The 27133-nt window shown below is 39.5% G+C and overlaps 1 protein-coding gene and 1 pseudogene across 2 annotated transcripts; one reads left to right on the top strand and one right to left on the bottom strand.

Annotated features, from left to right (window-relative positions):
• On the top strand, positions 1-6536 carry LOC111336521 (uncharacterized; annotated as a pseudogene). Its single transcript, XR_015995198.1, has 7 exons — positions 1-15; positions 448-796; positions 1388-1537; positions 1833-1954; positions 2681-2932; positions 3616-3994; positions 6039-6536. The product of XR_015995198.1 is annotated as an uncharacterized LOC111336521 (transcript).
• A 2494-nt stretch (positions 6537-9030) lies between these two features.
• Positions 9031-20803, bottom strand: LOC148717023 (rab3 GTPase-activating protein catalytic subunit-like). The gene is made up of 15 exons (XM_088744444.1): positions 20629-20803; positions 20030-20143; positions 19199-19289; positions 18443-18524; positions 17833-17887; positions 16826-17242; positions 15916-16053; positions 15177-15351; positions 14438-14592; positions 13649-13783; positions 11054-11150; positions 10487-10587; positions 9845-10066; positions 9673-9723; positions 9031-9532 (listed from the first exon to the last, which is right to left on the bottom strand). The coding sequence occupies exons 1-15, from the start codon at positions 20740-20742 to the stop codon at positions 9350-9352; spliced, it is 2130 nt and encodes a 709-aa protein (XP_088600570.1). The 5' UTR covers positions 20743-20803; the 3' UTR covers positions 9031-9349.
• Between the last annotated feature and the right edge of the window lie 6330 nt (positions 20804-27133).

Raw genomic sequence — 27133 nt, 5'->3', positions numbered from 1 at the left:
ATGGCAGATCCAGAGGTGTGAAATGCGGAATGAATTATTAATCGAAAGGAAACTGATTCAGATTAAAAAATTCGACTAAATGATCGAAATTCGAGAGTGTATTCAAGAAAGCGAAAGGCGTGCGAGAAAGGTGGGGCCAGAATCCCTTTAATTTCACGCGCAACTTTAACGTGATCGTGCATTCTCGCGCGGTCTTGTGCATTCTCGCGTGTTTTTCGCTTTCTTCTCTCAACATATAGGGCGTTTCTGATGAATTTCATTAAAAGCGAGTTATTTGAGGAAAAAGCGAAGTTAAAGAGGTTGGTTATGCATTCAGATTTTTTTAAGGATATTTTTAAACTGGTTGTCTAAATCTACAAAAACTAATATGGCGCGTTTGAAATATTAACGTTACCAGGGGCAGGGTTGCCAACCTCAATGATATTTTAACATATTTTGTGAATTCAGGCCACCTTTGCTGCAGCTCTGAAGAGAATGATCCTTCCAAAACTCTCCTACATAGCAGTGGTAGTCTTAGTATGTAAGGTGTTCTCCAGTGCTAATGCACAACAATGCATCGTGGGCGAAGTCTCCAAACTTGGTATGATGCTGCAACGTCACATCTTCAAGAGGATCACGGGAGCTTCCCGGGGGGTCGTGTGTTACAATGAGTGTGCCGCTGACGTCAGATGTCAAAGTTTCAATTACGTTTTCACTCAAAAAATTTGTGAATTAAATAACCGCACCAAGGAGGCCAGACCCGAAAATTACGTTCCTAATGCGGAGCGGTATTATTTCAAACGACATTTGAACAGAGGTAAGTCAAGATCCCCTCTGTCTGCCATAAATTTCTGACAATTTTAGCTCTTGGAAGTTTTCATTTTTAAGCAATTAAACCTCAGTCATTTCTAAGGGACAAGTCATCATATTTGGGGGTGGGAGGGGTGGTGGCCAACAACGTATAAGGGGGGGAGGACAATAGAAAACTGACTTCCAATTAACTGCCAATTACGGGGAGAGGGGCATAAGAATCTGACAGAGCCTTCCTTCCTTTTTAAAATCAGTCTATTTACTGAAGTTAAATTCATCACCTTCAATCGGTATCGGTCTATGAATCTAACTAACTAATCACAGCGGAGTATTTGCGTCCTGAGGAGAAGGGTAACCCGAGTAACCAAATGACCTCCTGAGAAAGACACGCAGAAAGCAGTCTATTGGTCGCCACCCATATTGGTGGAGAATAAATCGAGAGAAAAATCCAAAAATCAAAAATCTTATTGTTTTTTACCAATATGAATAACCACAGCCTTTACGAGCTAAAATGGAATTAAAATCGATACCTAATAATACAATAATGCAGTAGCTACATGAGACATTTTTACTGTACATGTGTATTTTCTTGGTTTAGTCCCTCTCGGTTCTATTCCTGAGCTGCCTGCAGAGACTTGCAAGGAAATCAAAATGAGCGAGGGAGGACAAGCGGTTAGCGGCAAATACTGGTTTACTTCGATTGTACCCACGAAGACTGTTCTGGCTCCTTGTGACATGAAAACCGAAGGTGACTGAAATTATAAATAGTTTCATATAATCGCCCCTGAGATAAATCAGAATTTAGTACGGTCAAATACATGGTGACAATATGTTATGAGAAGACTCCAACCCTAAGACAAAAAAAACTGACGTATAAACTTACTTGTACTGAATGTACTTGTCTAAAAACAGAAAGAAAACCTTTCCTCCAATAGTTGCAACTTAAGTCTTGCGATGTGAGTTCTTGCTTTTAAAGTGAGAAGAAATTGGTTGAGTTCCTGCTATTTTTTTTAAAACCAACTGCAAACTATTTCGTTTTTCAGACGTGAACGAATGTAATTCATCAACTCCCGTGTGTGACGTCATTGCCGAATGCGTGAACACCATTGGTTCTTACAGTTGCTCATGCAAAGCGGTTTTACAGGAAATGGGCAAAGCTGTATTGGTAAGTTAGTGCGATGATTTTCACTATTATCTGTACCCGTAAGTTGGAATTGATTCGGCCTATATTAAGTAAAAGTTCAAAGGATGGCAGCGTGGGTAGGAAAAAAAGCTACGCGCGAGAAGACTGGGAAGAGGTCAACAATATTCGCTTGTCGACTGGAAACCAATTTTCTCTGTTGCTTGTTATTCCCTTGTCCCCTTTAGTGCAGTCGTTCCATTGTTTCCACTCCATTAGAGTGTTTTTCAACGGAGCATCGTAAAACCAAACCCAAAGTAATAAGAACGGCCTATTAAAGGAGAATAAAAAACAGCTTATTTAAACTCAAAGCAAGAAAGCGTAAACTGCTTGCGCAAGAAAAGCGGAATTTTTTTAGTTCGGAATGTATCGAAGTGGTTGATAATGTCGTGCAAGTGTTCTGATAATATCACATCGCGAAGTTCACGCGAAACCAAAGCAATCCCGGATTTCTTAACAGTTAAAAGGCTGAGGAATATGTCCCACCAAGAGAGGATAGATATCCTCTTTTGGACTTTTCTAAGGCAAAAAAAAATTGGCCTAAATCTTCAAATTTTGTTGTTTACAATCGTGTCCATTTTTATATCTTGATCATCCTTAATTCATCTTTATTTTTTATGACAATGTCCTTATCTCGTTGTTTCCTTCGATATTACGAAAGCATTGTAAGGCAACCCTGACCTTTCCTCTCTTTGTTGGTTATACGTACAGGTGGCCTGAATAGTTCTGTTATTCTTACCAGCCTCGACTACAAAAACTACACAGAAAAGCTGCTTTCTTATCTAGAGCCAGTCCTAGTAAGTTCAGGGCGGAGTAGTTTTGTGAGGTGTTGGCGCGCAAAGACTGACGGCTGGGCGGCATCGACATTCCATAGCAACTGTGATGGGAGGGGACCCACAGTGACAATCATCAAAGTGAACAATTATATCTTTGGCGGATATACTGACGGGTCCTGGACAAGCGGTGAGTAACAAAGAGGCAAACATCCCACACATGAAAAAAAGATAACAAATCGATTAATCATGGACTTTTCTTGTAGCAATGAGAACATCTCAGAAACAAAAAATATCACAGTAGACAGTAACAAGTGAGATCTCGCAGTAGACAAACTCTTAAATAGCTCGAAACGCGTTTGGAACGCGTTTTAACCTCAAAGTCTTGTTTGGGATTTGATTCGATTTTTGATGTTTCACTTTGATTTGATTTAATTCTGACATTCCCATTTCGTGTCATTTCCACGTGTTTTTTTTTATCTATTATTTGTATTGGAGAGCTAAAACAAACGATGTTTAATTAATGCTCTCCTTGGATTATGTGTTGCCTTTGAAAAACACTTCGGACCATATTTCAAGTGCTCTTTTTGAACAGTAAAAATATGCTCTCATGTCCTTTAAATTTGTTTTTAATAAATTAAGGTGCTCAAATTTCCGATCATAAAATTGCTCATTATCTTACAGTCCTTATTGATAATCCAAAGATATTTTCTCCTTTTTTTCATGGTCCCTCCCCTATCTTAGTGCCTCTCAATTAAGGCTGATCCCCCTTTTTTTCTTGAAAAAAATCTGACGCCCCCCAGAATCCTTCGCTCCACCCCTCTCTCACCCAGGTGACAGATAGTGACCAGTCCCTAACTCTTTTCATTTTAGCAAGTTCCTGTGCTTATTCTTCAGCCAGCAAAGCTTTTGTTTTCTCTCTTTACAACGTTCCCTGGCTAGACGGTTCTTTTTGACACTTTAATAAAGTTTCTACTACTACTACTAGCTGACAATACCAAAACCAGCAACACGCCATGTACAGATGTTCCTATTACGGACCCGCTTTTGGTTTGGAACATGACATCTACGTATCAAATAACTCAGGGAACAATCAACAATCATATGCTAGATGTGGCAGTACTTACTCCAATCCACCGGGTTATTCGGGCCGGGAGTGTAGATTTTTCACAGGATCAGATTATTTTACTCCATCCGACATTGAAGTTTTCTTCGAAGTAACAAACTAAACACTGAAAACTAGGCAGTCTAAGTAAGTATTGAGTAAGAGTATTAACAATATAATTAATAGAGTTACTGCCTCCTCATTAAAGGCCTGGTCAACAGAACTAGTTCTGTTCCTAAGATCTTATTCATTGCTGTTTTCTTCGCAAACTTGCGATTTCTTTAATTAAGTAACTGAGTTAACTCAATTACTGAGATTAAGATTTTTGGAATTTCTTTCTTTTTTAGTAGCTGATGGCTATTGAGTAGATCACTGTGCATTTTTCACAAGAACACTTAGTTTTTTTCTGTCTGATCTTGAAGTCTTTTACGAAATAAGCAACTGAATACTGATCCAATAATTTAATTTGAATATATCAACAAAGTTGAAATGGTAAATTGGCCACCGTTACGGTTATAAAAGCTGACGTTTCGAGCGTTAACCCTTCGCTCCGATGAAGGGCTAACGCTCGAAAAGTCAGCTTTTATAACCGTAACGGCGGCCAATTTACCATTTCAACTTTGTTGATATATTCAAATTATTTCGTTACCCCCACCGACGCAGCCCCAAACAGTTTCTTTAGAAACTATGAGCCTTTATTCATAAATACTGATCCGTACGATCCCGAGCACTAAGCTTTTCCTACCAAATATGGGGCTAACTGAATCAGGCTGACTTGGTTTCTGATCGAGATCTTTTCTGTTTTTCCTTTGTAAAATCTTCGGTTCAGAATATATCTTGGTTTTTGCAGGCATATTTCTAGGTTTTAAAAGCAACCAGGCTGGAATTACCTCTTAGCAAAGAAGACAAAATTAGTCTCGAACCAAACGAACCTGGTTGCAAAGCTGGTAGTCAAATCAATTGTTGGCAGTTTTAGTACATCTTAATTTTAAAAGCAATTCCAATTTAAATCGATGATTTTTGTTTCATGTTTTTTTTTTATCGATGTTTTATGAAAATATAGCAAGTCACTTAATTGCGAGAGAAATCTTGATAAATTTTTAAAAAAGCACTCCAAGCACTACTTAGGTATCAATTGTTTTCAATGGCTTAGAAACTTTATTCTGAAAATTTCATATCAGTGAGGTGTGGATCCTGCAGAAAAGAATCTTTAGGACTTGGAGGTAAAGCTGAACTGTTGGGTGCATTTTCTGTCGTTTACTAGCGTAATAATCTCCGCTGAATATATGTTCATAGAACGCTCGAAACATTTGTAGATCACGAGCAGTTAAATAACGAATTGCAACGTTTCTCTTGTTCTTTAAAAATCCTACGTGGGCTGTTAAGGCAACGAAACGATAGATCTAACTTGAACAAAAGACAGCGCATCGAGAAAACTTTCCAATTTGAACATCATGCTGTAGGTGATAAATTCTTAGGTTGTAGAGCAGTCGAAGTAACGGATTTTATAATTAGGAAACACCTCAAGTCGTATGCCCTTGCCCTGTTGTAGATGAGGAATTCGTAGCTCGCACCGCCGTCGTGCGCTTTCATTAGGGAATTTAAGCAAACCCCGACGGCGACGGCAACGAGAACGTGGAAAAACAATAGATCTAATTGGCAGAACAACAGCCCAGCACGTGCGTTTTAAAACTTTGTACATTTCGTAGCCGTCCTTTGCAAAACAACAACGTGAAGTCACCAAAATTTGCGTCGTCTGCGAACCGAAACCGCGGCGGCAAATTATTTTAATTTACATTTGGAACTCAACGCTACTTTTACGCGTTATGTTGAGTTTGAAGTCTGGCGCCCTATGAGACGGTAAACACATGCAGCCATTTTCGAAACTGTAATGAAAAGTAGAAACTCATTTTTTTATCGACGTCTTCCGTGGCGTAGCCGTCGTGATTGCTTAAGTTCCCTAATTTGCTTCGCACGAGCGTGTTCATTTGCATCGCACGTGTAATCAGGCTCTACTTCATTAGTGTCTCTCTCCACCCGGGAGAATACATGGGTACCTGCAAAATGCAGGAGTCAAAGAAACTTGACGAAAGGGTTTCAAAACTACATAGACCCGCTAAAGATTAGCGCCCGGGTAGCGGTCAAGGGAGAAGTAGTAATACTCCTAACACTTTCTTGTTATTTATACCAGAACACATTGCGGAGGGATGGACCTTGACGTAGGTTGAGGGTGTCAATAGGGTGATGGCTTTTATAGTTGACAGTTAAAAGATTTTGATCATTTTACGGCTAATGGTTAAATTCTTTCCTTTAAGACTAAAAGAAATACTTTTACGGTTAACTTTTTTTCACGACAAAGGGTTAAAATTCGTCGACTGTTTGGTAGGTACTTGGTGAAATCCTTCATATATGGATCAATACAGAAGAACATATGGGAATACATGGTCATTTGCATACGTTAACATACATTAAGGATTACACCAAGTACTTACCGACTGTTTGGCCATTTTACCTTTAGCGGTTGACCCTATTGAGACCCTCTGGGTTCAGTTTTGGAAAGAGTAGCATAGAAATGTTAAGACCAAGTAACATGAACATTTTTTTTTTTCACTTTCCTTAGAATTAGATTATGATATGTATATACGTACGCGTCATTTTAAAAGTTCATCAATAATTCTTTTAACGTTGATATATGTTGTTGTAGCTTGGATGATCGACCGCGAAAGAGAGAATGTTTTGCTTCACAGAAGTTAAACACTCGCTGCTTGTGATATGTTTCCCTAAGAACTTTCAGGTACAAAAATTGTTTTATCTCCATTTTAAACAATCACAGAGACAACAGTACAGAGCCGTGGTTCAATTTCATTTTCCAGTTTTTTCTAACATCTTTATTGTACACTATATCATAACCAAAATCAAAAGAAATTAAGTTCGAACAAGAAAATAACCATCGAACTCTACTATAAAGAAGATGTCACCCAACTTTCAACTTCTTGTTTATGTTATTTAATCACTAAGCTTGACTAGACTGTTAGATGATCATGAGTCCAAATTAGCGCGAGGTTGCCAGGATCCTAAAAAATCATAATCCTGTTTTCAGGGAACATTCTAAAACGGCATTAATGAATAGTTTAAGGGGAAGTTGGAGGTGGATAGAAGATAAAAGAAGCCGGTTCCAGTCTCCAGTCAGTAAAGACAAGCGAAAGAGCGAGTAACCCACAAGCAGTGGTTGTAGTTCTCAGGGAAACAGCTGACCGCAGTTTTTTGCAGGCCCGATTTTATGCTCGTTTCTAGACTGACTGGACAGAGCTGAATAACGTATACGCATGCGCCAGGTTTTGCCGCGGAAACACGGATTTTGAGTCGTTCGCATGGTTTATTTCCTATTCTGTTGCTTCGAGGCGTCGTTTTCCTTGCCGCTTTTCTTTTACAGAACAACCTTGAAAAATTTGGTACACCTAAAAATTTTAAAAAATTAATTTTCTCCTTTAAACCTTTGGAAATAGGAAAGTGCCTTCGACGAAAACAGAGTTCCTCGGTTTTAAAGGTCAACCCTTATTATTTTCCGTTAATTTCGCTAAATTTTAGACCTAGGGCACTTGAGCCCGCGTTGTTGACCGCATACCCACTGACGTAGCATTTCATTATTCAGCTCTGTCGACTGACTGAGAACCGTGCCATGGATTGAGAGATACGGAGTTTTAATATCCATGTTTAGCTTTACCTGCGAAAGAGCGTTATTTGAGATATGTATTTTCGGAAACGAACATTTGCGACTCTTCTGTTCCCTTCAGAAAGCAGACTCACAATCTGTACAGCGGTCCGGCTCAGTAAATTAATGACGGTTTCGATCGACATCACACCGAATCTATTGCACGTCTTGATGGGATTGAAATGAAGAAAGAAACTGATTAAATATGAGCGGGAGTAATCAAAATAGTTGTCTTCTTAGTCTTCAAAACCAAGAAAGGAAGACAGCCGATTGAAAACTAACAGAGCGCCTTAACCATTTCTGAAAAAGAGCTGAACTAGATTTCATGTCATCTACACAATGATTAGAGTGTACACGATAAACGCCACACCTCGCAGTTGATGGTAAACGTGGATTGAAAGTTCTGCGGTTGCTGAAGTCCCCTTTATATTTATCAGGTATTTAACACACCATAACTTGAAAAACTGCTTAACAAATTGTATGGAAAAAACTTTGTCGGACGGTTGATTCTTTTGACAGAAATGCGTTTGTCATCCGGGGAAGTGGCCATTTGACAAGGCCTCTAAAAACAAATTCGACCCCATTTGTTCTTAATACATAAAGTACATATGAACCCTTGGTCGGTCGATAAGTTTTTATATACAAAGATATGGTGTGATAAAATTTTGGAAGTCATCAGGACCATTCAATTCATATCCGCTGACCATATCTGCCTGACTTTTGGGTTAAAGGTTTTTAAGTCAGAAATCAAATGTAATCCTTTGAATGTAAATAAAACTCAGTTAACCACCACTGTTTAACCGTTGTGATATAACCTTCGTTATTAGTTGTCAACGATTGAAGCAGAACAAATTTAGTCCAAGAAGCCCAAAGTAAAATGTTTGCACAGGCATATCCCGCTCCGAATCAAACGAGTGAGCAAAATTTCCCGATCCTGAGTGGTTTTATGTTTTCCGCGCTTACTGTTTCGTTCTTCCCTTCGCCTGCACGCAGTTTAATCTTTCCCGCGCTCACCACAATTTCAAAGTTTCCTGGCGCTAAATAAATCAACAGCTGTATGATAGACAATGTAGCAAGCTTACTTTCCCCTCCCTAGTCAGTCACAATGTGTCACGTGACTAAGCACATAGAATAAAAACACTTGAAGTTGTCAGCCATCTTTGAATATGTTCTTACAAGCTGTATCAGTCCATAGCAATCCCATCATTCCCCGCGTGCGCCGTCGTGACACGCGCACGATTTCCCACAGTTTTGCTTGGCCAATCATTCAGCTCAACACCAACCTTCTTACTTTTTATACGCATGCTCATTTGAATTTACTGCCATGGCAGAAAATCACCCGTCATGAATAAATTCTCTCTGCAAGGATCTGAGAAACCAACTTAGGAAACTCAGAGTCGTAACCGCTTAATGTTTTGTTGATGTGTTATCTGAAGCAGCAGAGTTAGAAAATCGAAATTGAAACACAAAACACTCTCAATAACATTTAATTCTTGTTACTTTTGATTTTAAATTGTCTCCCAATAAAATATCTATTTTCTTCTCACTGGGAAAGAGTCATCGCCGTAAAAACTGTTAAAACTTATCGGGGGCAAGTTCGCTAACTGAATCAAGCTCTACCTACGACAGCCGGGAAATATTTAAACTGTTGTGGAATTCATATCTTGATAAGTGGCCTCAAGCGTTGAGAGCGTGCCGTTTGAGGTTTACAAAAATCTGCTGTTATTCTTGCAAAATAGATTTTAAGGGAGCAGAATTGTTCATTGATTTCGGATTAAGAAAATTCTTCGTCATTGAAATATGACGTCATCAGTAAATGCACCCGCAAGTCTGAAATCGTCATTGGTCAGTACACAGTACATTCTTTGAGGACATGGGCGAGACGAGGGGCGGGGACGGGGAATTGTTGTTCTCAAAATGTACTCCCGACTGGTGGGGGGTGGGAAGTCTTGAGCTGGTGGGGCTGGTTGCCGCTGTTGACAAAGATAAAGTAAATATTAGGGAAATCATTCTGATAAAGTTGTAGTTGAAAAAATAATTGTGGTGCATGCCCCCCTAAAACGTGATCCCATTGAGCAAAAATACTTCTTTTGGCTTTATTCTATGAACTTACCGAAAGATTTGAAGAGGTATCTTCGTCCACAGCAAAATGCATTCTCGCGGTCTACGAAAGTCAAAAGAAGAGTTACTTTCATAAGCAAACATAATCAATAATCAATTTAAAACACTTTAGTGTAAATTATCGACATGTTGCTCTCGTCTACCTAGTCTGCCACGACACAAACCTCTTGTTTGGCGAACAATCTGTGAATAACTCTTGCAGCGGGACCTCTTCCTGCGCCAATTACAGCTACTTCAGGTTTCTCTGTCAAAGCCGAAAGGAACTGTTCCACGTCCTTGTCTCCATGATACCTATCTTGTTCCGACAGCGCGTCACGAAATTTAAATCGCAGGGAGTGGGCACGAGTGATGGCGAGTTCTGACAACTGCAACTGTTTGACAAATTCCTGTAATTGATTAAAGTGGTTCATTAGGAATTCTCCCCTCCGGATGCCATATATTTCCTTGTAGATTGAGTTTAGAGAGCTGGGTGTTTCTCACGATAACAACTTCTCGCTGATTATTTGATTAGCGAATTGATTTTGTAAGAAGTTAATTGTTAGGCGATTCTGGGAAATAAAAGAAAAATTGCAAAGAGAAACAAACGAAAAGAACGTTTAGCATAGGAATATCCCTAAATCACATTGATCGAGTCTTAAAAACATTACACCTATTTTTTTCGAGTTCTACGTTTACAATTCATGTAGTTCTTCTCCACATTGATTCACATGTTCATTACATGGGATCTAGAAAGTCTTACGAGGAAATTTCTAGTTTTGAATAAAAAAAACCTGAACAAGTAACTTCTTTCTTCGTGAAACTCTAACCTCACAACGAGACAGGTCATGTGGCATTTCCCAAGATAACTTGCTCGCCTTGCTGAGTACTTCATCCAGCAGGGATGAAACGGCGGGAATATCACGTGCACCTGGTACACAAAGTTAATTAAGATGGAAATATTTTGAACTCCACCATCGAATAGAAAAAACTTTTTTACATTTGTGATATGAGAGTTAAATAAAAAATATAAATCGCTAGGGTGGGGGGGGGGGGGGTTGGTTGTGTCACGTTAAAATTTACCTGATCATCTCTTAGTTCTGTATTATTCTAATGAATTCCCCCCTCCGTTGCCAGTCAATTCTTTATATAATTCTCTATACAATTCTTTATATAATTCTCTATACAATTCTCAATACCGTTCTCCCCTTTGTCCCCCCCTGAAAACCAACTGATGCCCCCAAAATTCTCCACACCCTCCCCCCCGGGCTACCAATAATGACTGGTGTCTAGTGAGAAGTTGATTGATTCATCTTTTTTTAACGACTCGCTGTGATTTTGCAGAGATATTTTAAAATACTGGTGACTGGCAACAAAACTAAGTCCCCTTCTCTCACCTGTAGTCTCGATACGAAGAATTGCGGCATGAAGCAAAACTGGAAACAACTGAAAGGCAACCTCGGCAGGTTTTAGTCCAGCAAGAAAATGAAGGACCTGGCGTGAAGACAAAGAAACTTTTGATTATCCATGATTACGAAAGTAACATGAAGGAGACCCAGTGAATTAAATAACGCGCTTGATTCTGATTCAAGGGGTCTGGGTTCGACCCTTGGCCAAATCATTGTGTTGTTTTCCTGGGCAAGACACTTTGCTATCATGGTGCCTCTCTTCACCCAGGAGTTTGAATGTGTACCACTACACTTTTGGGATAAGCTGACAAAATGGCTGAGAGTGGTGGGGGGAGGGGGAAGGGGAAGGGGAAGGGGAAGGGGAGGGGTCATAGGCTGTGATGGGCTGGTACCCCCGTAAGGAGACTTAGTAATATTACAACATTTCTGGTCACTTCATCCTGATTAAACTCTCAGAATCTCCAACAGTTGTGGGCCACTGGGCTCTTAAGGTGGCTCGTACCGGTTTTCGTCTTTTTGATGGTTTGTAACTTTGAAAGAATACAACAGAAAGACTGACCAAGGCCAGTTGAACACTTTTACGGGGTTGAATTATATCATCATTGGTTATCCAAAAATAGGTGTCATTTCGTCACTAGCAGTTTCCATGGCAACGCTTTCATAGGCTTATTCAGACGCATTTTTTAGCTTGTGGCTTAAATAATTCGAAAACTAACTCGGTGACCCCATGATTTTTTTCAGTGATTGCTTTTGGCACTTGAAAAGGAAAATAGACAAAGATTTTTAAAGCAGAATTTCAGAAAATCTAGAAAAAAGGCAATTTTCAGACATCGCAAATTTCCTTCCGTAGAATTTTCTAGTTTTTTTTCTGATGATTCCTTTCGACGTTATTATCATATTGGAACAATAAAAAGAAGACGTCACCGAACTTGTTTTCATGCAATAGCTTTCGTGAGTTTAGCAATTTCCACGCGCGTCCTCGCGCATTTAAAAATCTGGATTCTATAAGATCGACATTTGCTCATGATCTGTTTTAGCTACCGCTGACAATTGCGTGTGCTCGCGCGCGCGCCTACGATCTGATGTTTACGGACGTTTACTGCTAATTAAGAAATTCATTAAACAGCTGTCAAAGATAGCCTCCCGGGCTCATCTTAAAAATCCTACACACGACTTCTGGCAAGATTTCATATCGGTTGAATATTTCTTTTAAATGTGAAGTTAAGCAACCTTTACTTCTCCAAAATCGTCTTCTTTATCTTAGTTTCTATCTCCTACATTCCCAGTAGCCGCTCAACACATCAAATACAAGCTCTTAGGTAAACTTCTCACAAAAGTAGAAAATATTCCACGCGCCGCCATCTTTGTTTTGAGTTTTCATCTTTTGATCTCGCGCTTCTTTCGCACGTTTCTCTCGCGCGCGTGACGCAAGAGTGACCTGTTCCCCGCGCGAGGAAACTGGTACGAGCCACCTTAAGGTGGCTCGTACTGGCTCGTACTAGTTTCCTCGCGCGGGGAACAGATAACTCTTGCGTCACGCGCGGGAGAAACGTGCAAAAGAAGCGCGAGATTAAGAGACGAAAATTTAAAACAAAGATGGCGGCGCGAGGAATTTTTTCTACTTACGTGAGAGGTTTACCTAAGAGCTTGTATTTGATGTGTTGAGTGGCCACTGTAAATGCAGGAGATAGAAACTAAGATAAAGAAGACGATTTTCGGAGAAGTAAAGGTTGCTTCACTTCACATTTAAAAGAAATATTCAACCGATATAAAATCTTGCGACGGCGAAAAAAGAAGAACTCAAGTGAAGGATAATCTACCTGAAGTGGAAGAAGACTTTGAAACTTCAAGGAAAATAATATGATATAGCCAGAAGTCGTGTGTAGGATTTTTAAGATGAGCCCGGTAGGCTATCTTTGACAGTTGTTTAATGATTTTCTTAGCAGTAAACGTCTGTAAACATCAGGTCGTAGGTGCTTGCGCGAGCACACGCAATTGTCAGCGGTAGCTAAAACAGATCATGAGCAAATGTCGATCTTATAGAATCCAGATTTTTAAATGCGCGAGGACGCGCGTGGAAATTGCTAAACTCACGAAAGCTATTGCATGAAAACAAGTCCGGTGACCCCTTCTTTTTATTGTTTCAATATGATAATAACGTCGAAAGGAATCATCAGAAAAAAAAAACTAGAAAATTCTACGGAAGGAAATTTGCGATGTCTGAAAATTGCCTTTTTTCTAGATTTTCTGAAATTCCGCTTTAAAAATCTTTGTGCATTTTCCTTTACAAGTGCCAAAAGCAATCACTGAAAAACATCATGGGGTCACCGGGCTAGTTTTCGAATTATTTAAGCCACAAGCTAAAAAATGCGTCTGAATAAGCCTATGAAAGCGTTGTCATGGAAACTGCTAGTGACGAAATGACACCTATTTTTGGATAACCAATGATTATATAATTCAACCTCGTAAAAGTGTTCAACTAGCCTTGGTCAGTCTTTCTGTTGTATTCTTTCAAAGTTACAAACCATCAAAAAGATGAAAACCGGTACGAGCCACCTTAAACTTACTGTACTGTCCTTTTACCTTCTCAGCTTCCTTTGTTTCATCAAAAAGTCGCTTCTGCCTGCGGACTGGAACCGGACGAGCACTCTGCCATACCTCCACCCACATGTTACCCGGAATACGCATACGCAAGCTGAGGTGCCCCTCCTCTCGCCACTGTGAGAAAGAACGGAGACGAAGAAACTTGGAATTAGACTTTGGGTCTCAATCAGCATTTACTCCTTGGCAGATAGACACTTGGCTAAATGAAATTTGGTGAGACTATCAAATAAAGAATTCGACTTCTGGTTCGAAAAAAATTTCCTGTGAATGGCTCCAAACTATACTTTCTTTCAAAATCGCCATTTGGGGACCTGCAGTCATAAAAAGGTCGCCCGAAATAAGATTGAAGTCGTCAAACAGGAAGTATAAATTGAAAAGGAGACTTTGAGAAAATAGGTCAGGCACAGTGAGGCTAACCTCACGGATTGTCTTTGAGGTAAGCAGTGTGGGTTGTAATCATTTTTGGGAACTCATGCAACGTCTCAAGGTAAAGTACTCAGATAAACAAAAAGAAAGAAGAAAATTATTATGACAGAAAAGGGACAGAACATCAATAATTGTTCGTGAATTGTTTATCTCACTTCAGGTCAAGACCTTTGACACAAAGTGACTGAAACGTAACACCTCACGATACTACACCGCCCAACACAGGACACCCAATTGGCGAATTTCGCTTAAAAAGTCACAAATCTTTTTTCTTTGGTTTTTGTTTTCCAGCCATTTTTAAGGAGGGTATATCTCTCTTGCGTATCACTCAGATAAACAGACCTTGCATGGAGGTTGCAACTCTTCCACTTTTCCAGCTTTCGCTTCATCCATAAGAATCTTAGCGTTGCTTGTTTCTGTAGTAAGAATATCCCCATCTAGTATCACGATGTCTTCTGTGTCCCAGCCCTCCTCCGACGAGTCTTCGCTGCTAACCGCTGACCAAATACAACAAACGAAGAGTACAATTTGTAAATATGATTTTCAGCGCAAAAGTGGTCTTCGCGCGAGTCAGGTAATGTAAGCCGCGAGTACCAAGCGCTGGAAACTAAAGAGTAGGTTTTCGCTTTAATCTTCCAAGATCCAACTAATAATTCTCCCTATCGACTTTCTACATTTCCTAACAACTCAGACCGGAAAATTTGGCTTTTTCATCAAACTAACACCCTCCAGCCGATACACTTGTCTGATCTCGTAAACATTTTGTTAGATAACAGCGGAATCACATTAAGAAGTTACATGTTACACCCTAACATCAGAATGCATATTCTCCATACTGTTTTCTCCATACTGTTCTCTAAACATTTCCTGAGGTTCTGACAAGGAGAATTTGTTTCACAGTCGAGAGCTTCTTTAGTTGGTGATCATTTCTTTTTTTCTTGTGACCTTAATGTGTGATTCAGGGGTGATATTGTAAGGAGAAATTAGATGCTGGTCATCCTTTAGGGTTAAATGGTTAAGGGGTTGAGCATAACATTCACGGCGACGGGAAACGCACAAAATCCAATTTGATTTTGCTCACTATTTATCACCCCGCTAGGTGAAGCAGTGCCGCCTGATTCGTCCTCGACTCTCTCGCTTTTCATCTTCTGTCTCCGTAATTCTTCTATCTCTTTTTCCGTCTCGGGGCCTGGTATCCAATCAAATGGAGAGTACCATCTCACAAAATCCTCCAGTAAACACCCGGGGTTTGCGGCCTAGAAAAAAATATTATGGCTAAAACTTAAAAAAAAAAAAAAAACACAAAGCGCACAGAATGTTTAATAACAAGGCCAATCGAAGGCAACACTTTGAACAAGTTTCTTAAGTCCAAATCTAGGGTAACTTCTTAAATTGTTAGCGTATTGCCCCTCAAATTCACGTAACTGACCAATCTACGAACGCTCTCCTACGCCAATGAGGACAAAAAAAAATGGAGCAAATATTTCAAATAAAGTAACAAGTTGGTTAAAAAAAAAAACCAGCTGGCGGGAGGTAGATCAGAGACTGAGCAGTGTGCAGTTTACAGAGCGCAGCCAATGAGTTGCAGTGTGATTGGTCCAGGAAACTCGCGCCATTCTCTCAGCCAATCAGCTTCAAAACTAACCCTAATCACTATCTAGTCACTTGCCTTTTCGTATACTTGCGTGTTTTAAGTTCTCGTTGACTCCCTTTCATATTTTCCTTTGCTCGGATTGGCTACTGTGTTTTCTCTTAATATTACGACAGTCCATCGCATATGCTTTATATTTAGTCAGAGTAGGGAACCTATTACAACACACCTTAAAAGCCTCCATATCAGAGAGCAGAGATGCACACTGCATTTGAGCCCTAACACGAGCTCCTTCCTCAGAGGTCCCCAATTGTGTCAGAATTTCAGCTTGTTCCTCCAGCATGTCTTCTGTCATTGGTGGAGGTTCCTTGTTCCAAAAGGAAAAGAAAAAGACACCGAAGTGAGAAAGAGAGCAAAAGAAACAAAAACGAAAGCAGACAAAGCGAAGCTCTTATCTGTATAATTAACACGCGTTTCGTATACATTTTAAAGCCTTAGTCGCCAACTTAAGTACATACGTTGCCTACTTAACAAATAGATTCCACGTTGCTGTGCGTCTGCCCAGTAATAAATCACTGAAGACGTCAAATGTGGTAAGAAAGAAACGTTTGGCACAAGAGGCGCAAAATCAATTTCCACAAGGGAACCGTTCTGGCAACCAGAACCATTTCTGACAGAATTCCCACCGATACACGATATAACATAGCTTACGAATTTAACTCTTAAGCCTCTAATAGGAGATAAGTAATTCTCTCTTTTTACAGTCACACATTTCCTAGTTAATTAGATAACAACTAGCAAAGTATTCAAACTGTAGGGAGAAATTACAAACTAATTGCTACATAAAGCAATTTTCGATTGAGTGTTGTAAAACCAAAACCAAGGTAATCAAAACAGCCAGTCATAGAAAGACAAATGTTTCAGGGAGCTAATGAGAATTTAAAGTAAAATTAAGCAAACTACCTGAAGCGCGGGAAAACGCGGGCAACCAAGTCGCGATTGATTTTAGTTTTGAATCTGATTGGTTCAGAAAGTGGCACGAGTTTTTTTAACCAATCACATAACGAAGGAAAGCAAAACAAAGCAATCCCCGACTACTTTCGACACTCGCTTGAAAATTGCTCAGTCCACAAACCCACCTGAGTAAACGGTACCAACAAAGGTTCACCAGAAACAAGAAGTTTTAATTCACCAAATGGTTCCTTCGCTCCTTCTCTTTTACAAGAAGACGATTTATCATTTGTAGTAGTATCACTACTTAAGTCTGTATCTGTTCTTTTTATATTTTTCCGTTCTGTAGAATTATTTTCAATCTCGTCGTCAGGCTCTTCTTGACTTTCAACAGCTTCAAAAAATTCTTCATCGTCAGAGACACTCGATTGCATTTCTATTCTTTCCGTTGGAGAGTCGGAATTTCTTTTTCGTAAATTGTCTGAACTTGTATCCTCAGTTTTACTAGTTCTCGTCTCAGAGTTTTTTCCAACGTTAGCGCAAAACTGAACACTGGCAGCGCGAATCTTGGAGACTCTTTTCCTCTCGATGCAGCAGTTTAGCATCTGAGAAGAAAAAACGATAACGAGGATTAGATCAAGGGCTAATAACAAGACGAATAGATTTCCAGTACTCTAGAAAAATTATAAAGTTTGTTAAGTCAATTTATCTTTGAAACTAATTGAAAAGTCTTCTTTATAGGATTTGCACGTGTACAGAGCTGTGATTGGTAAATAGATACGCAGACAGCTCTCAATTAACCAATCAAACCAATTGTTCGTTTTTCAACCAATCGAGTGCCGTGACTAGCGAAAGGTAACACGCGCATATTTCCCGCCCTCGACATCAGCGTACAGTTTTCCCGCCAATAGCAGTTTACAACCAGTTGCTAGCTTTTTTACACTGATGAGATTTCATTGGTGCCAGGTTCAATAAGTTTAAGATTTACAACTGCTCTTACTATCTCATAAAAATTACGTAAGCTATGATCAAAACAAAATCGTCAGTTGTGACGAGACAAACTCGCTGAGTTGAGACGGCGAGGTCTGATCAGCTTGGTTAAAAAACCGAACCATTTTAAAAAAGCCTACAAAAGCACATTTACAAAAAGGAAGACAAATTACGTTGACTTACATTTACAAACAAACTAACAAACCTGTAGCTTTTGATGTATCAGACAGTTTCCAAGATTGGGTGACTGAAGTTTAAGCCTGCATAGTGTTTTGGTATTGAAAGGAAAAAGAGAATTTCTGTAAATTATCAATAAATGGTAACAAAACAACTTAAGTATTCTTTAACAAAAACATGATAGAAAATTTGCAATCCGTTATGAGTAAACTTCCATAATTACCACATTGTCGGGCATTGTGATGCATTTTGCGGGCTAAAGTTTAGATTTTGGCGGGCTAAAATGTATTTCAGCCCGCTCGCAAGCTCACGTGATTGTTCAGACTAATTTGTTGTCATTTTTTTTCCAGCTTTTATATTCTTAATGCCCTCCAAAGTGATAACAATAATATCACACTTTATGTTATTGGTAACAAATATGTTTTGGGTCCCTCCCAGAGAAATTTTATAACGCACGCCCAGTGGCTCGGGCTGAAATGACTCTGAGTCGGGCCCAAAACATATTTATGCCCGCGAGCATTAACTCTTTTGTTTTAACAGCGGTTTTCTACTTTCAAACGTATCAAAAACAAGCGCACGTGATTGGAGAAAGGTTGACATTCCTTACATCAAAGAACAGTTTGCAATGACTGCCGTACCTGGGAATAAATATGTCGTTTTCCCATCTGTATCTCATTTCCAAGACAAACTCTTGCCATAAATGTGCCACAGCTCTTAAACCTTCCCAGAGAACGAAAAAAAAAGGCAACATGATTGAATTGGCAGACCGTTGACATTTTACATATCTTATTTAAAGTACCTGGAAAGTTTTCTCAACTACGTAAAAAGATCTTGTTTTTGCACGTGCTTGTTGAAACCGCACGTATAAGTCTATAAAACGAGACCGGAGACAGCTGTCCTGCTTAGGGAACAAACTGTTTTACTGAAATGTACTGTAATTAGTCACTTGAAAGGCGGGAAACTAAAAATAAACTAAATAAATACATCAAGGTAACAAAACCTTGCTACATGGTACTTTTAAAGGTGTTTTGACAAAGATTTCCTTCATAGTTTAGAGCAATGTTCAATTGAGTGTCCAAAATTGTCCGATATTGCTTCAGTTCTATCTTTCTTCGTACTGTGATAGATCCAGAAAACCCGCGCCACTTTTTTAACCAATCAGATTCAAAACTAAAACGAATCACGACTTGAGCAGCCGCGTTTTCCCGCGCTTCACACACTTAACTTGTTTTTTCTTTGAATTCTTATTGGCTCCTAGTGAGCTATTCCTTTTTTCTGATTGGGCGCTGTGATCATATTGGTTTTGGATATCGACAATCAACAAAAAGCGCTATGCAGAGTAGTCGCCATTTTGGAGAATAATCCGTGACCATGTTCCGTGCAAATATTCTCACCTCCATAACTATGATACACTATACAGATGCACACGGCAAGGAAAAAAGTAAGACTATCTTCAGGTGCAGTTTTTAAACCACGAAACTTGCCCTGGAAATGAAAAGAAAAAGGATATCAAAAAGAGCTGTTCAAATTTGTTGCAATCCTGTAACAAGAAAATGTGACTCCTATTCGAGGAAGCCAACATCGTACCTTTGGATTTTACGGTCTGGTTCTCTCTTAAATGAGCGACAGAGAACTTGTCATTCAGCCATAACCAGTTGCAAAAGTTGTTGAAACATGTCACAATGACAGGAGAAAACTGTTCACCATAAGCATGCAAACCAACACAATGTACCCCCCCACCCAACCCTATCCCTTGACAATGTTGATAATTAAACAGTATCATGTCGAAAACTTCGACGAAAAACATTGAATTAGGAAGGGAGAGGCTGCTATTGGTTTTTGCACTTAATTTCTTCTCGGCCATCCAACGAAGTCAGTAAAAGCATTTTTTGCTCAAAGCGTCTTAAAAATTTCGCAACTGGTGGTTTGCCATACACACTTAGTTCTTAAGAAACAAGCGTTTTGCTGTTAGGATTAGCCATGCCAAAAGCCTCTTCCGCGTAAGTAGACCTAGAAAGCATTGGGTAACTTTCGAGTTTGGTCTTCGATTTAAGAAATATGATATTCGTTTTGATAACGACCAAAGAAAAAAGAAAAAAATATGACGAAGAATTTTTTCTTTGATCCTGGTTCGTAACAGAACGAATATGATCCTTCATTAACTGTGCCACAGTTTTGTTTACTTTTACAGTAACCAGGCCGTGCTTGATTATCTGTTCCAGTACCTGGGATCCCTGTGGTTTTTCAGCATCCTTGCTACCTTCCATTTTATTAAACATCAGCTCCTGTTGTTCAGTCTCTAACTCGTCTAAATCTCTATCTGCATCAGGAAATAGGTGCTGTTGGAAAAACATATGGTACATCGCAACTTATTACTCGCGCAAAGAAACAAGCCAGTGAGCATGGAGCCCTCGCTCCAAAGTACTGCGTACTAGTCTCGAGACCACCTTGTCTTCTACCAACATTCTATAGGGGCGGATCCAGGAATGCTTTCTTTTTTTTTTTTGTTTATAGGAGAAGGGGAGAGGGGAGGGGAGGGGAGGGGGGGTCGGGTCAGACACATTTCAAGATAAGCAAATTTCAAAGAAGTCAAGATGATTGGTAATGTGCAATCTTGTCTTGGGAGGAATTTTGCCTTCAGACAAATAGTAAAAATACTCACAGGTCTGATGTTGGAGGAGGGCTCCGGACCCACTGGACCCTCCTCTTAAATCCACTACTGTTCTATGACTTGGAGTCCCTGACTTCCCAATTTTTCATGACCGATACAAACCTTGTCACTAAATGATTATTCCTGAAATAAGCCCAGTGTATTAGTTTATACCTTGAGTATTTCGGGCAGCAATGGACCAGGGATAGGAAACTCTTCAGAGCTTCGTTCACTCATGGCGGATATTCGCGACGTTGCTCTGGATACAGCTGTTGATAATGAAGCCATGTGCGGCGCCTCTGTGAGTCTCTGTAGCGCATGCGTGATGTCTGCTACGTCACCTTCAAGCAAAAGTATATGCGTTTCTGTAACCGCAGTTCAAATATATATGACTTTCATATATTCTTAGCATTTGACCAATGATAAAAGGTGCAGAGGAGCAACCTCGTTTCCCTGAAGAGACGAGAGGGGAACTGGGAGAGAGGTTAATAGAAGAGTTACCCCAAAAGAGAACGGTACTTCAAGATATTTTGAGGCTTTCTTTGCAACGTAAAGAATTACTACTGAAACAGGTAGAGTGTTTTTCCGGAGACGTGCGTAACAGTTGCTGTTAGCGACAAAGGTGATCGATTTTGGTCACGTGACTAAAAAAGATGTTTAGCACGAAAGGCAACCGCACGTGAGAACATTTCTTCGCATTTCTTTGCCCGCGCTTTTGCTATCTGTTGTCGTTTATCCGCTTTCGTTTAGTAAGACGACATGATCCAGCTAAAAGTGTTGTACAATATTTCTTTTCAGCTAAAATCGAATCCAGTATCAGACATCTTAGGTTATCATCTACGCTTTTACCACGGATACAAAACCTTCCTTGTTTATTTATGGAAGAGCTCGCCATCGTTTGATTCTCAGCAATGTGAAGGAATGCGATCACGTACACTTACGTTTGAGGCCTCAGGGATAGATCACGTACTTATAAGACAAAAAAAACTAACGTATAAACTTACTCGTACGGTGAAATGAACAAAAATCAAACAAGACGAAAAAGAACTGAAAAACAAAAACAGAAAAGAAAAAAAAAGGAACTAGCTACACAAATCTTTCTTTATCGCGAAGAAAAGTTCTCTTCAGTTTTCTTCTTATGCAGATCTCTCCTAAATACTATGGGGAGGGGGAAGGATTTTGTTAGTATTACGATAACGTTTCCTAACACAGCATACCCAATCAGTGGTAATTGAGGGGGCATCATCTGCCCCTGTAGTTACGACATCTGTGTTCCCCAAGGAACAGTCTTAGGACCGCTACTGTTCTTAATGTATATAAATGACTTACCTGATACTCTTAAATCTACTGTTAGACTTTTTGCTGATGATGCATTGTTATATGGGACAATTTGTTGTGATGAAGACACAGCCGATCTCCAAGAGGACTTGTATAGATTAGAAGACTGGCAACAAACGTGGAAGATGGAATTTAATCCTTCAAAGTGTAACATCATATGTTTCACAACCAAGAGAGATCCACCAAAGCGAGAATACGTATTCTGTGGACAAATCCTAGAAGAAGTAGAATCTCACCCTTATCTGGGGGGTATTGCTCGATAACAAAATGAGGTGGTCACCACACATTAAAACAATCACATCTAGGGCAAATAAGGTCCTGGGACTTATCAAGCGAAACCTGTGGAATTGTCCAAAGTCTGTGAAAGAAACCGTGTATATGACACTTGTGAGGCCAAAACTCCAGTATGCCTGTGGCGCATAGGACCCACATTACCAGAAAGATAGAGCCGCTCTAGAAAGAGTACAGCGGAAAGCAGACCGCTTTGTCACTGGGAATTACGATCGAACAGCCAGCGTGACGGAAATGCTGCAAGACCTACAGTGGGACACACTTGAAACAATGAGAAGACATACAAGGCCCTCCACTATGTACAAGATGTGCCACGGCCTCCTAGATGGGGATTGGGGGGATTATTTGATAACAAAGAAAGAAAGGGGAACCCGAGGAAGCTATGATTTTAAATTTATTGTACCGAGAGAACATAAAGATACTTTTAGATTTTCTTTTTTCCCCAAGACATTAACTGAATGGAACAAACTTCCAAAAGAAACTTTTTCCAGCCAATCCCTACGTATTTTTAAAAGCAAACTAACTTAAATTTATTTTATCGGTAGTTTTAAATAGTTTTTAATAATTTTCAATAGTTTTTAACAGTGTTGTATATTTAGTATAGCTTCACTTATTATTATCTTAGAGTTTGCGTGATGTCCTAAAACATTTTGCCGACATAACGATATTTAGATTAGATTTAGATTCCCTGATCCCCCATATACCATAAGGCTCTGAGCTTCGTAGCATTCTGATGATCGCCTTTATTGGCAGATAGAACTTTTTACGACCCCCCTCTCAAAGTAGTTATATGCAAATACCAATATTAAAAATCTATGCAGGTAATTGCCCCTCATATATGCATAAGAATGCCAAGTTTAAAAGGTCGACGTGAAGCAGAACAGCACATGCCCCAACTGAGCTTGTTCAAGTCCTATCAGAAAACTGTAGCCGCGAAGCTAGAGGGGAGAAGAGAGATGGTTATTGGGATGAGGAATACTCATTTTTCAAAAATTTGTTCTTTTATACTTTGTTGGAGAAGACTGACTCCCCTCCCCCCCCTGCCCCCCCCAAAAAAAACCATGGGGTCACTCCAAGGAACTCTCCACCCCCACCAGCCAGTTATTTTATTTATTATTTTTTATTTATTTATTGCAATCAGACATGACATGACACTTAGCATAATGACGCACTACCCACAAATAGCAATCTCGAAGTTCACGCGAAACCAAAGCAATCCCTGATTTCTTAACAGTTAAAAGGCTGAAGAATATGTCCCACCAAGAGAGGATAGATATCCTCTTTCGGACAAAAAAAAAACAAGACAAAAAAAAAACAAAATTGGCTTAAATCTTCAAATTTTTTTGTTTATATTCCGTGTCGATTTTTATATCTTGATCATCCTTAATTCATCTTTGCTTTTTATTACAATGTCCCTATCTCGTTGTTTCCTTCGATATCACGAAAGCATTGTAAGGCAACCCTGACTTTTTCTCTCTTTGTTGGTTGTCCGTACAGGTGGCCTGAATAGTTCCGTTATTCTTACCAGCCTCGACTACAAACACTACACAGAAAAGCTGCTTTCTTATCTAGAGCCAGTCCTAGTAAGTTCAGGGCGGAGTAGTTTTGTGAGGTGTTGGCGCGCAAAGACTGACGGCTGGGCGGCATCGACATTCCATAGCAACTGTGATGGGAGGGGACCCACAGTGACAATCATCAAAGTGAACAGCTACATCTTTGGTGGATATACTGACGTGTCCTGGACAAGCAGTGAGTAACAAACAAGCAAACATCTCTCACATGTAGAACAGTTATTAAATCGATTAATCATAGACTTTTCTTGTAGCTGTGAGTACATTTTAGGAACAAAAAATATCACAGTAGACAGTAACAAGTGAGATCTCGAAGTAGACAAACTCTTAAGTGGCTTGAAACGCGTTTGGAACGCGTTTTAACTTAAAGTCATGCTTCGGTTTTGATTTGATTTTTGATGCGTCATTTTTATTTGATTTAATTTGATTCTGGCATTCCCGTTTCGTGTCTTTTCTACCTGTTTCGTTTTATCCATTATTCGTATTGGAGAACTGAAATAAAGCATGTTTAATTAATGATCTCCTTCGATTATATGTTTTCTTTGAAAACACTTTAGACCATATGTCGAGTGCTCTTTTTTAGAAGTAAAATTATGCTATTGTGTTCTTTAAATCCATTTTTAACAAATTAAGGCGCTCGGTTCTACTTCGGGAAGTTAAATTTATTCATCATAATTTTGTTCACATTCGCAGAGTATTAAACGTTTCTTACTGAACACAGCCATCGGTGCGAAATTATCAATCATAAGATTGCTCCTTCATGATCTTACAGTCCTCAAAGATATAATCCAAAGAAAAACGAAGAAAGCCACCGTTAATCATACAAAGATAAAGAAACGAAATCATCAAAATGGTGATAAATTGATCCCATCGCTTCAGAAATTCTCAGCCCTCGCCCCTCTAGTGCCTGTCAATAAGGGTTGAACCTCCCCTCCGTTCCTCTGAAAAACCATGTGATCCTTCCCCCAGAATCCTTCCCTCCCTCCTCCCCTCTCCCCTCCCCTCTCCCCCTCCCCTTTCCCCCCTCCCCTCTCCCCCTGGTCAAAAATAGTAACCGGTCCCTAACTCTTTTCATTTTAGGTTCGTGTGGTTATTCTTCAGCCGGCAAAGCTTTTATTTCCTCTCTCTACAACGCCGCACTTGCAAGCAATTCGTCTAATGTGTTATTGTCATTCACTTTATTTCCATTTTAATCATCATTTTAGGTTCCTGTGGTTGGTCTTACGCCACCAAAGCCTTTTTATTCTCATTCAACAACGCCAAAGGATACAATCCTGTGAAGCTGACACAATACCAAAACCAGCATCACTCCATGTACAGATGTTCCTCCCACGGACCCACTTTTGGAGCGGGATATGACATCAGCGTATCAAATGAAGCAGGGAACAATCAAAACTCCCATACTAAATGCGGCGGGACGTACTCCAACCCCTCGGGCTATTCGGGCCCGAACTGTGGATTTTTCACAGGAGCACTTTTTTTTACTCCATCCGACATTGAAGTTTTCTTCGAAATAACAAACTAAACACTGAAAACTATGCAGTCCAAGTAAGTATTGAGTAAGTCTATTAACAGTATGATTAACAGAGTTAGTGCCTCCTCACTTAAGGCCTGGTCAGCAAATCAATCTCTGTCCCTCAGATTTCATTTCACCGCTCTCTTCGTCGGAAACTTGCGATTTCTTTATTTAAGTAACTGAATTAGCTCAGTAACCAAGATTTCGGTTTTTGCACGGGATCACTTTTTAGACTCCATCTGACATTGAGGTATTCTATGAAATACACAAAGACGCCATTGTGGCTGCAAACTCCACTCGCCTAAATGTGAGAAGAGACGAACTCTGCAAGAAAGTTTGGGGCGGTATCTGTGTGCCTGGGTCACGGCTGTACCACCTTATTCCACCAAAGCGCGCCGATTGCCACGTTTATGAGTTGCGCAACAAAAACCATGTATCACTCTTTAAATGCCGGACCGAAAGATTTAAAAAATCTTTCTTTCCAACAATGGCGTCTAACGCCCAGTTCTTGTAGTCAAGCAAACCTAAGCGTTTTTCATTGGTATGTAACTGCGATTCTTGTAATTCCCAGTCCCTTTAGACTCTTAATTTTAATGTCAAATGTAAGATTTTCGTATTTTTTAAATATTTAAAGCATATTTGTAAATTCACATGTATTTCACCACTTAGGTGCCATTTTTGAATGCTTTTAATAAACCTTCTATCATCTAAAGACTGATCCATACGATTTGACTTGAATAACCTTTTAGAACATAACTGGTTAAACTTGTCTCCGAAGCGAACGAACTTGATTGCCAAGCCGGTAGTCAATTCTTCTTTTGGCAATTTAACACAGCTTAGCACCTTGAAGGCTAGTTTTAAATGTAGTCCTAGTGTTGATTGATATGTGATCTTAGAAACTCATCAGTTTTTTAAAGAAATCTTGATAAAATTCCAATTCCATTAACGAGATATGTTGTTTCTTACTTGCTTAGAAACTTTACATCAGAAAAATTTTTTAGTAAAGTATAAAACCTACAGGAAATAATCGCCCTTAGTACAAAGTCATGATTTAATTTCGTTTTAAGTTTTTCTTAATTCATTATTATGTTTTACCATAACGGAAATCAAAGGAGATTGAAATTACATAAAAGAACATAATCATCAATCTCAAATATCAAGAACATTTCGTCCAAAGTTCAACTTCTCGGTTATCTTATTTAATCATTTAGCTTAACAAGGCCGATTTAGTCAGTTAGAGGAGCCGGCTAAGCTCTCAAAAGATTATAATTCTGTTGTCAAAGGAGACTAGAAAAAGAGTATTAATAATAAGTTTTAAAGGTAAGCTGGAGGTGCATGGAGACATAAGAAGTCGGTTACGGTCTCCAGTCAGTAACGACCAGCGAAAGGGCGTGTAAACCACAAACGGCCACTTGCGGTTGTCCAAGAAACGACTGACCGTGGGCCTGCTACAGACTGAGAGATAAAAAGATTTAATATCCACGTGTAGCTTCACCTGCGAAACGGCGTTCTTTGAGATGTGTATTTTCGAAAAGGAACATTCGCCACTCACTTTTGTTTCCTTCAGACAGCAGACTCATGATCTGTCCAACAGTCTGTACCCTCTGACGTTATACGATCAATCCCAAAGTAAATTAATGACGGTTTTGATCGACATTACTCCAAATCTTTTGCACGTATTGATCGAATTGAAAAAAAGAAAGAAACTGATTCAAAATGAGCGGGAGTAATCAAAATAGTTGTCTTCTTAGTCTTCAAAACCAAGAAATGGAGACAGCGTTGAAAACTAACAGAGCACCATGACCATTCTGAGAATTAGAACAGGCTTAATATCCTGTCACCCCTGATGGTAACTAACATCTAAATTCTCCCGTAAGTATCACTGCTGAATTAAACATTAAGCTCATGAGAATTAAGGAACTGATCATATAGAAATGTCACAGGAAATGGAACGAAAACAGTA

The sequence above is a fragment of the Stylophora pistillata genome, chromosome 14, assembly GCF_964205215.1.
Source record: "Stylophora pistillata chromosome 14, jaStyPist1.2, whole genome shotgun sequence".
Taxonomy (NCBI): Eukaryota; Metazoa; Cnidaria; class Anthozoa; order Scleractinia; family Pocilloporidae; genus Stylophora; species Stylophora pistillata.
Note: the sequence above shows the minus strand (reverse complement) of the source record. Positions and strands in the feature narration are given on the sequence as shown.

Coding starts and splice junctions, on each gene's coding strand:
- LOC148717023 (XM_088744444.1), bottom strand. CDS start 20,742: ATGGCTTCATTATCAACAGCTGTATCCAGAGCAACGTCGCGAATATCC. Junction 16,054..16,825: donor TGTTGGTACCGTTTACTCAG/GTGGGTTTGTGG, acceptor TTTTGGAACAAG/GAACCTCCACCAATGACAGA. Junction 10,067..10,486: donor ATGACCTGTCTCGTTGTGAG/GTTAGAGTTTCA, acceptor AATCAATTACAG/GAATTTGTCAAACAGTTGCA.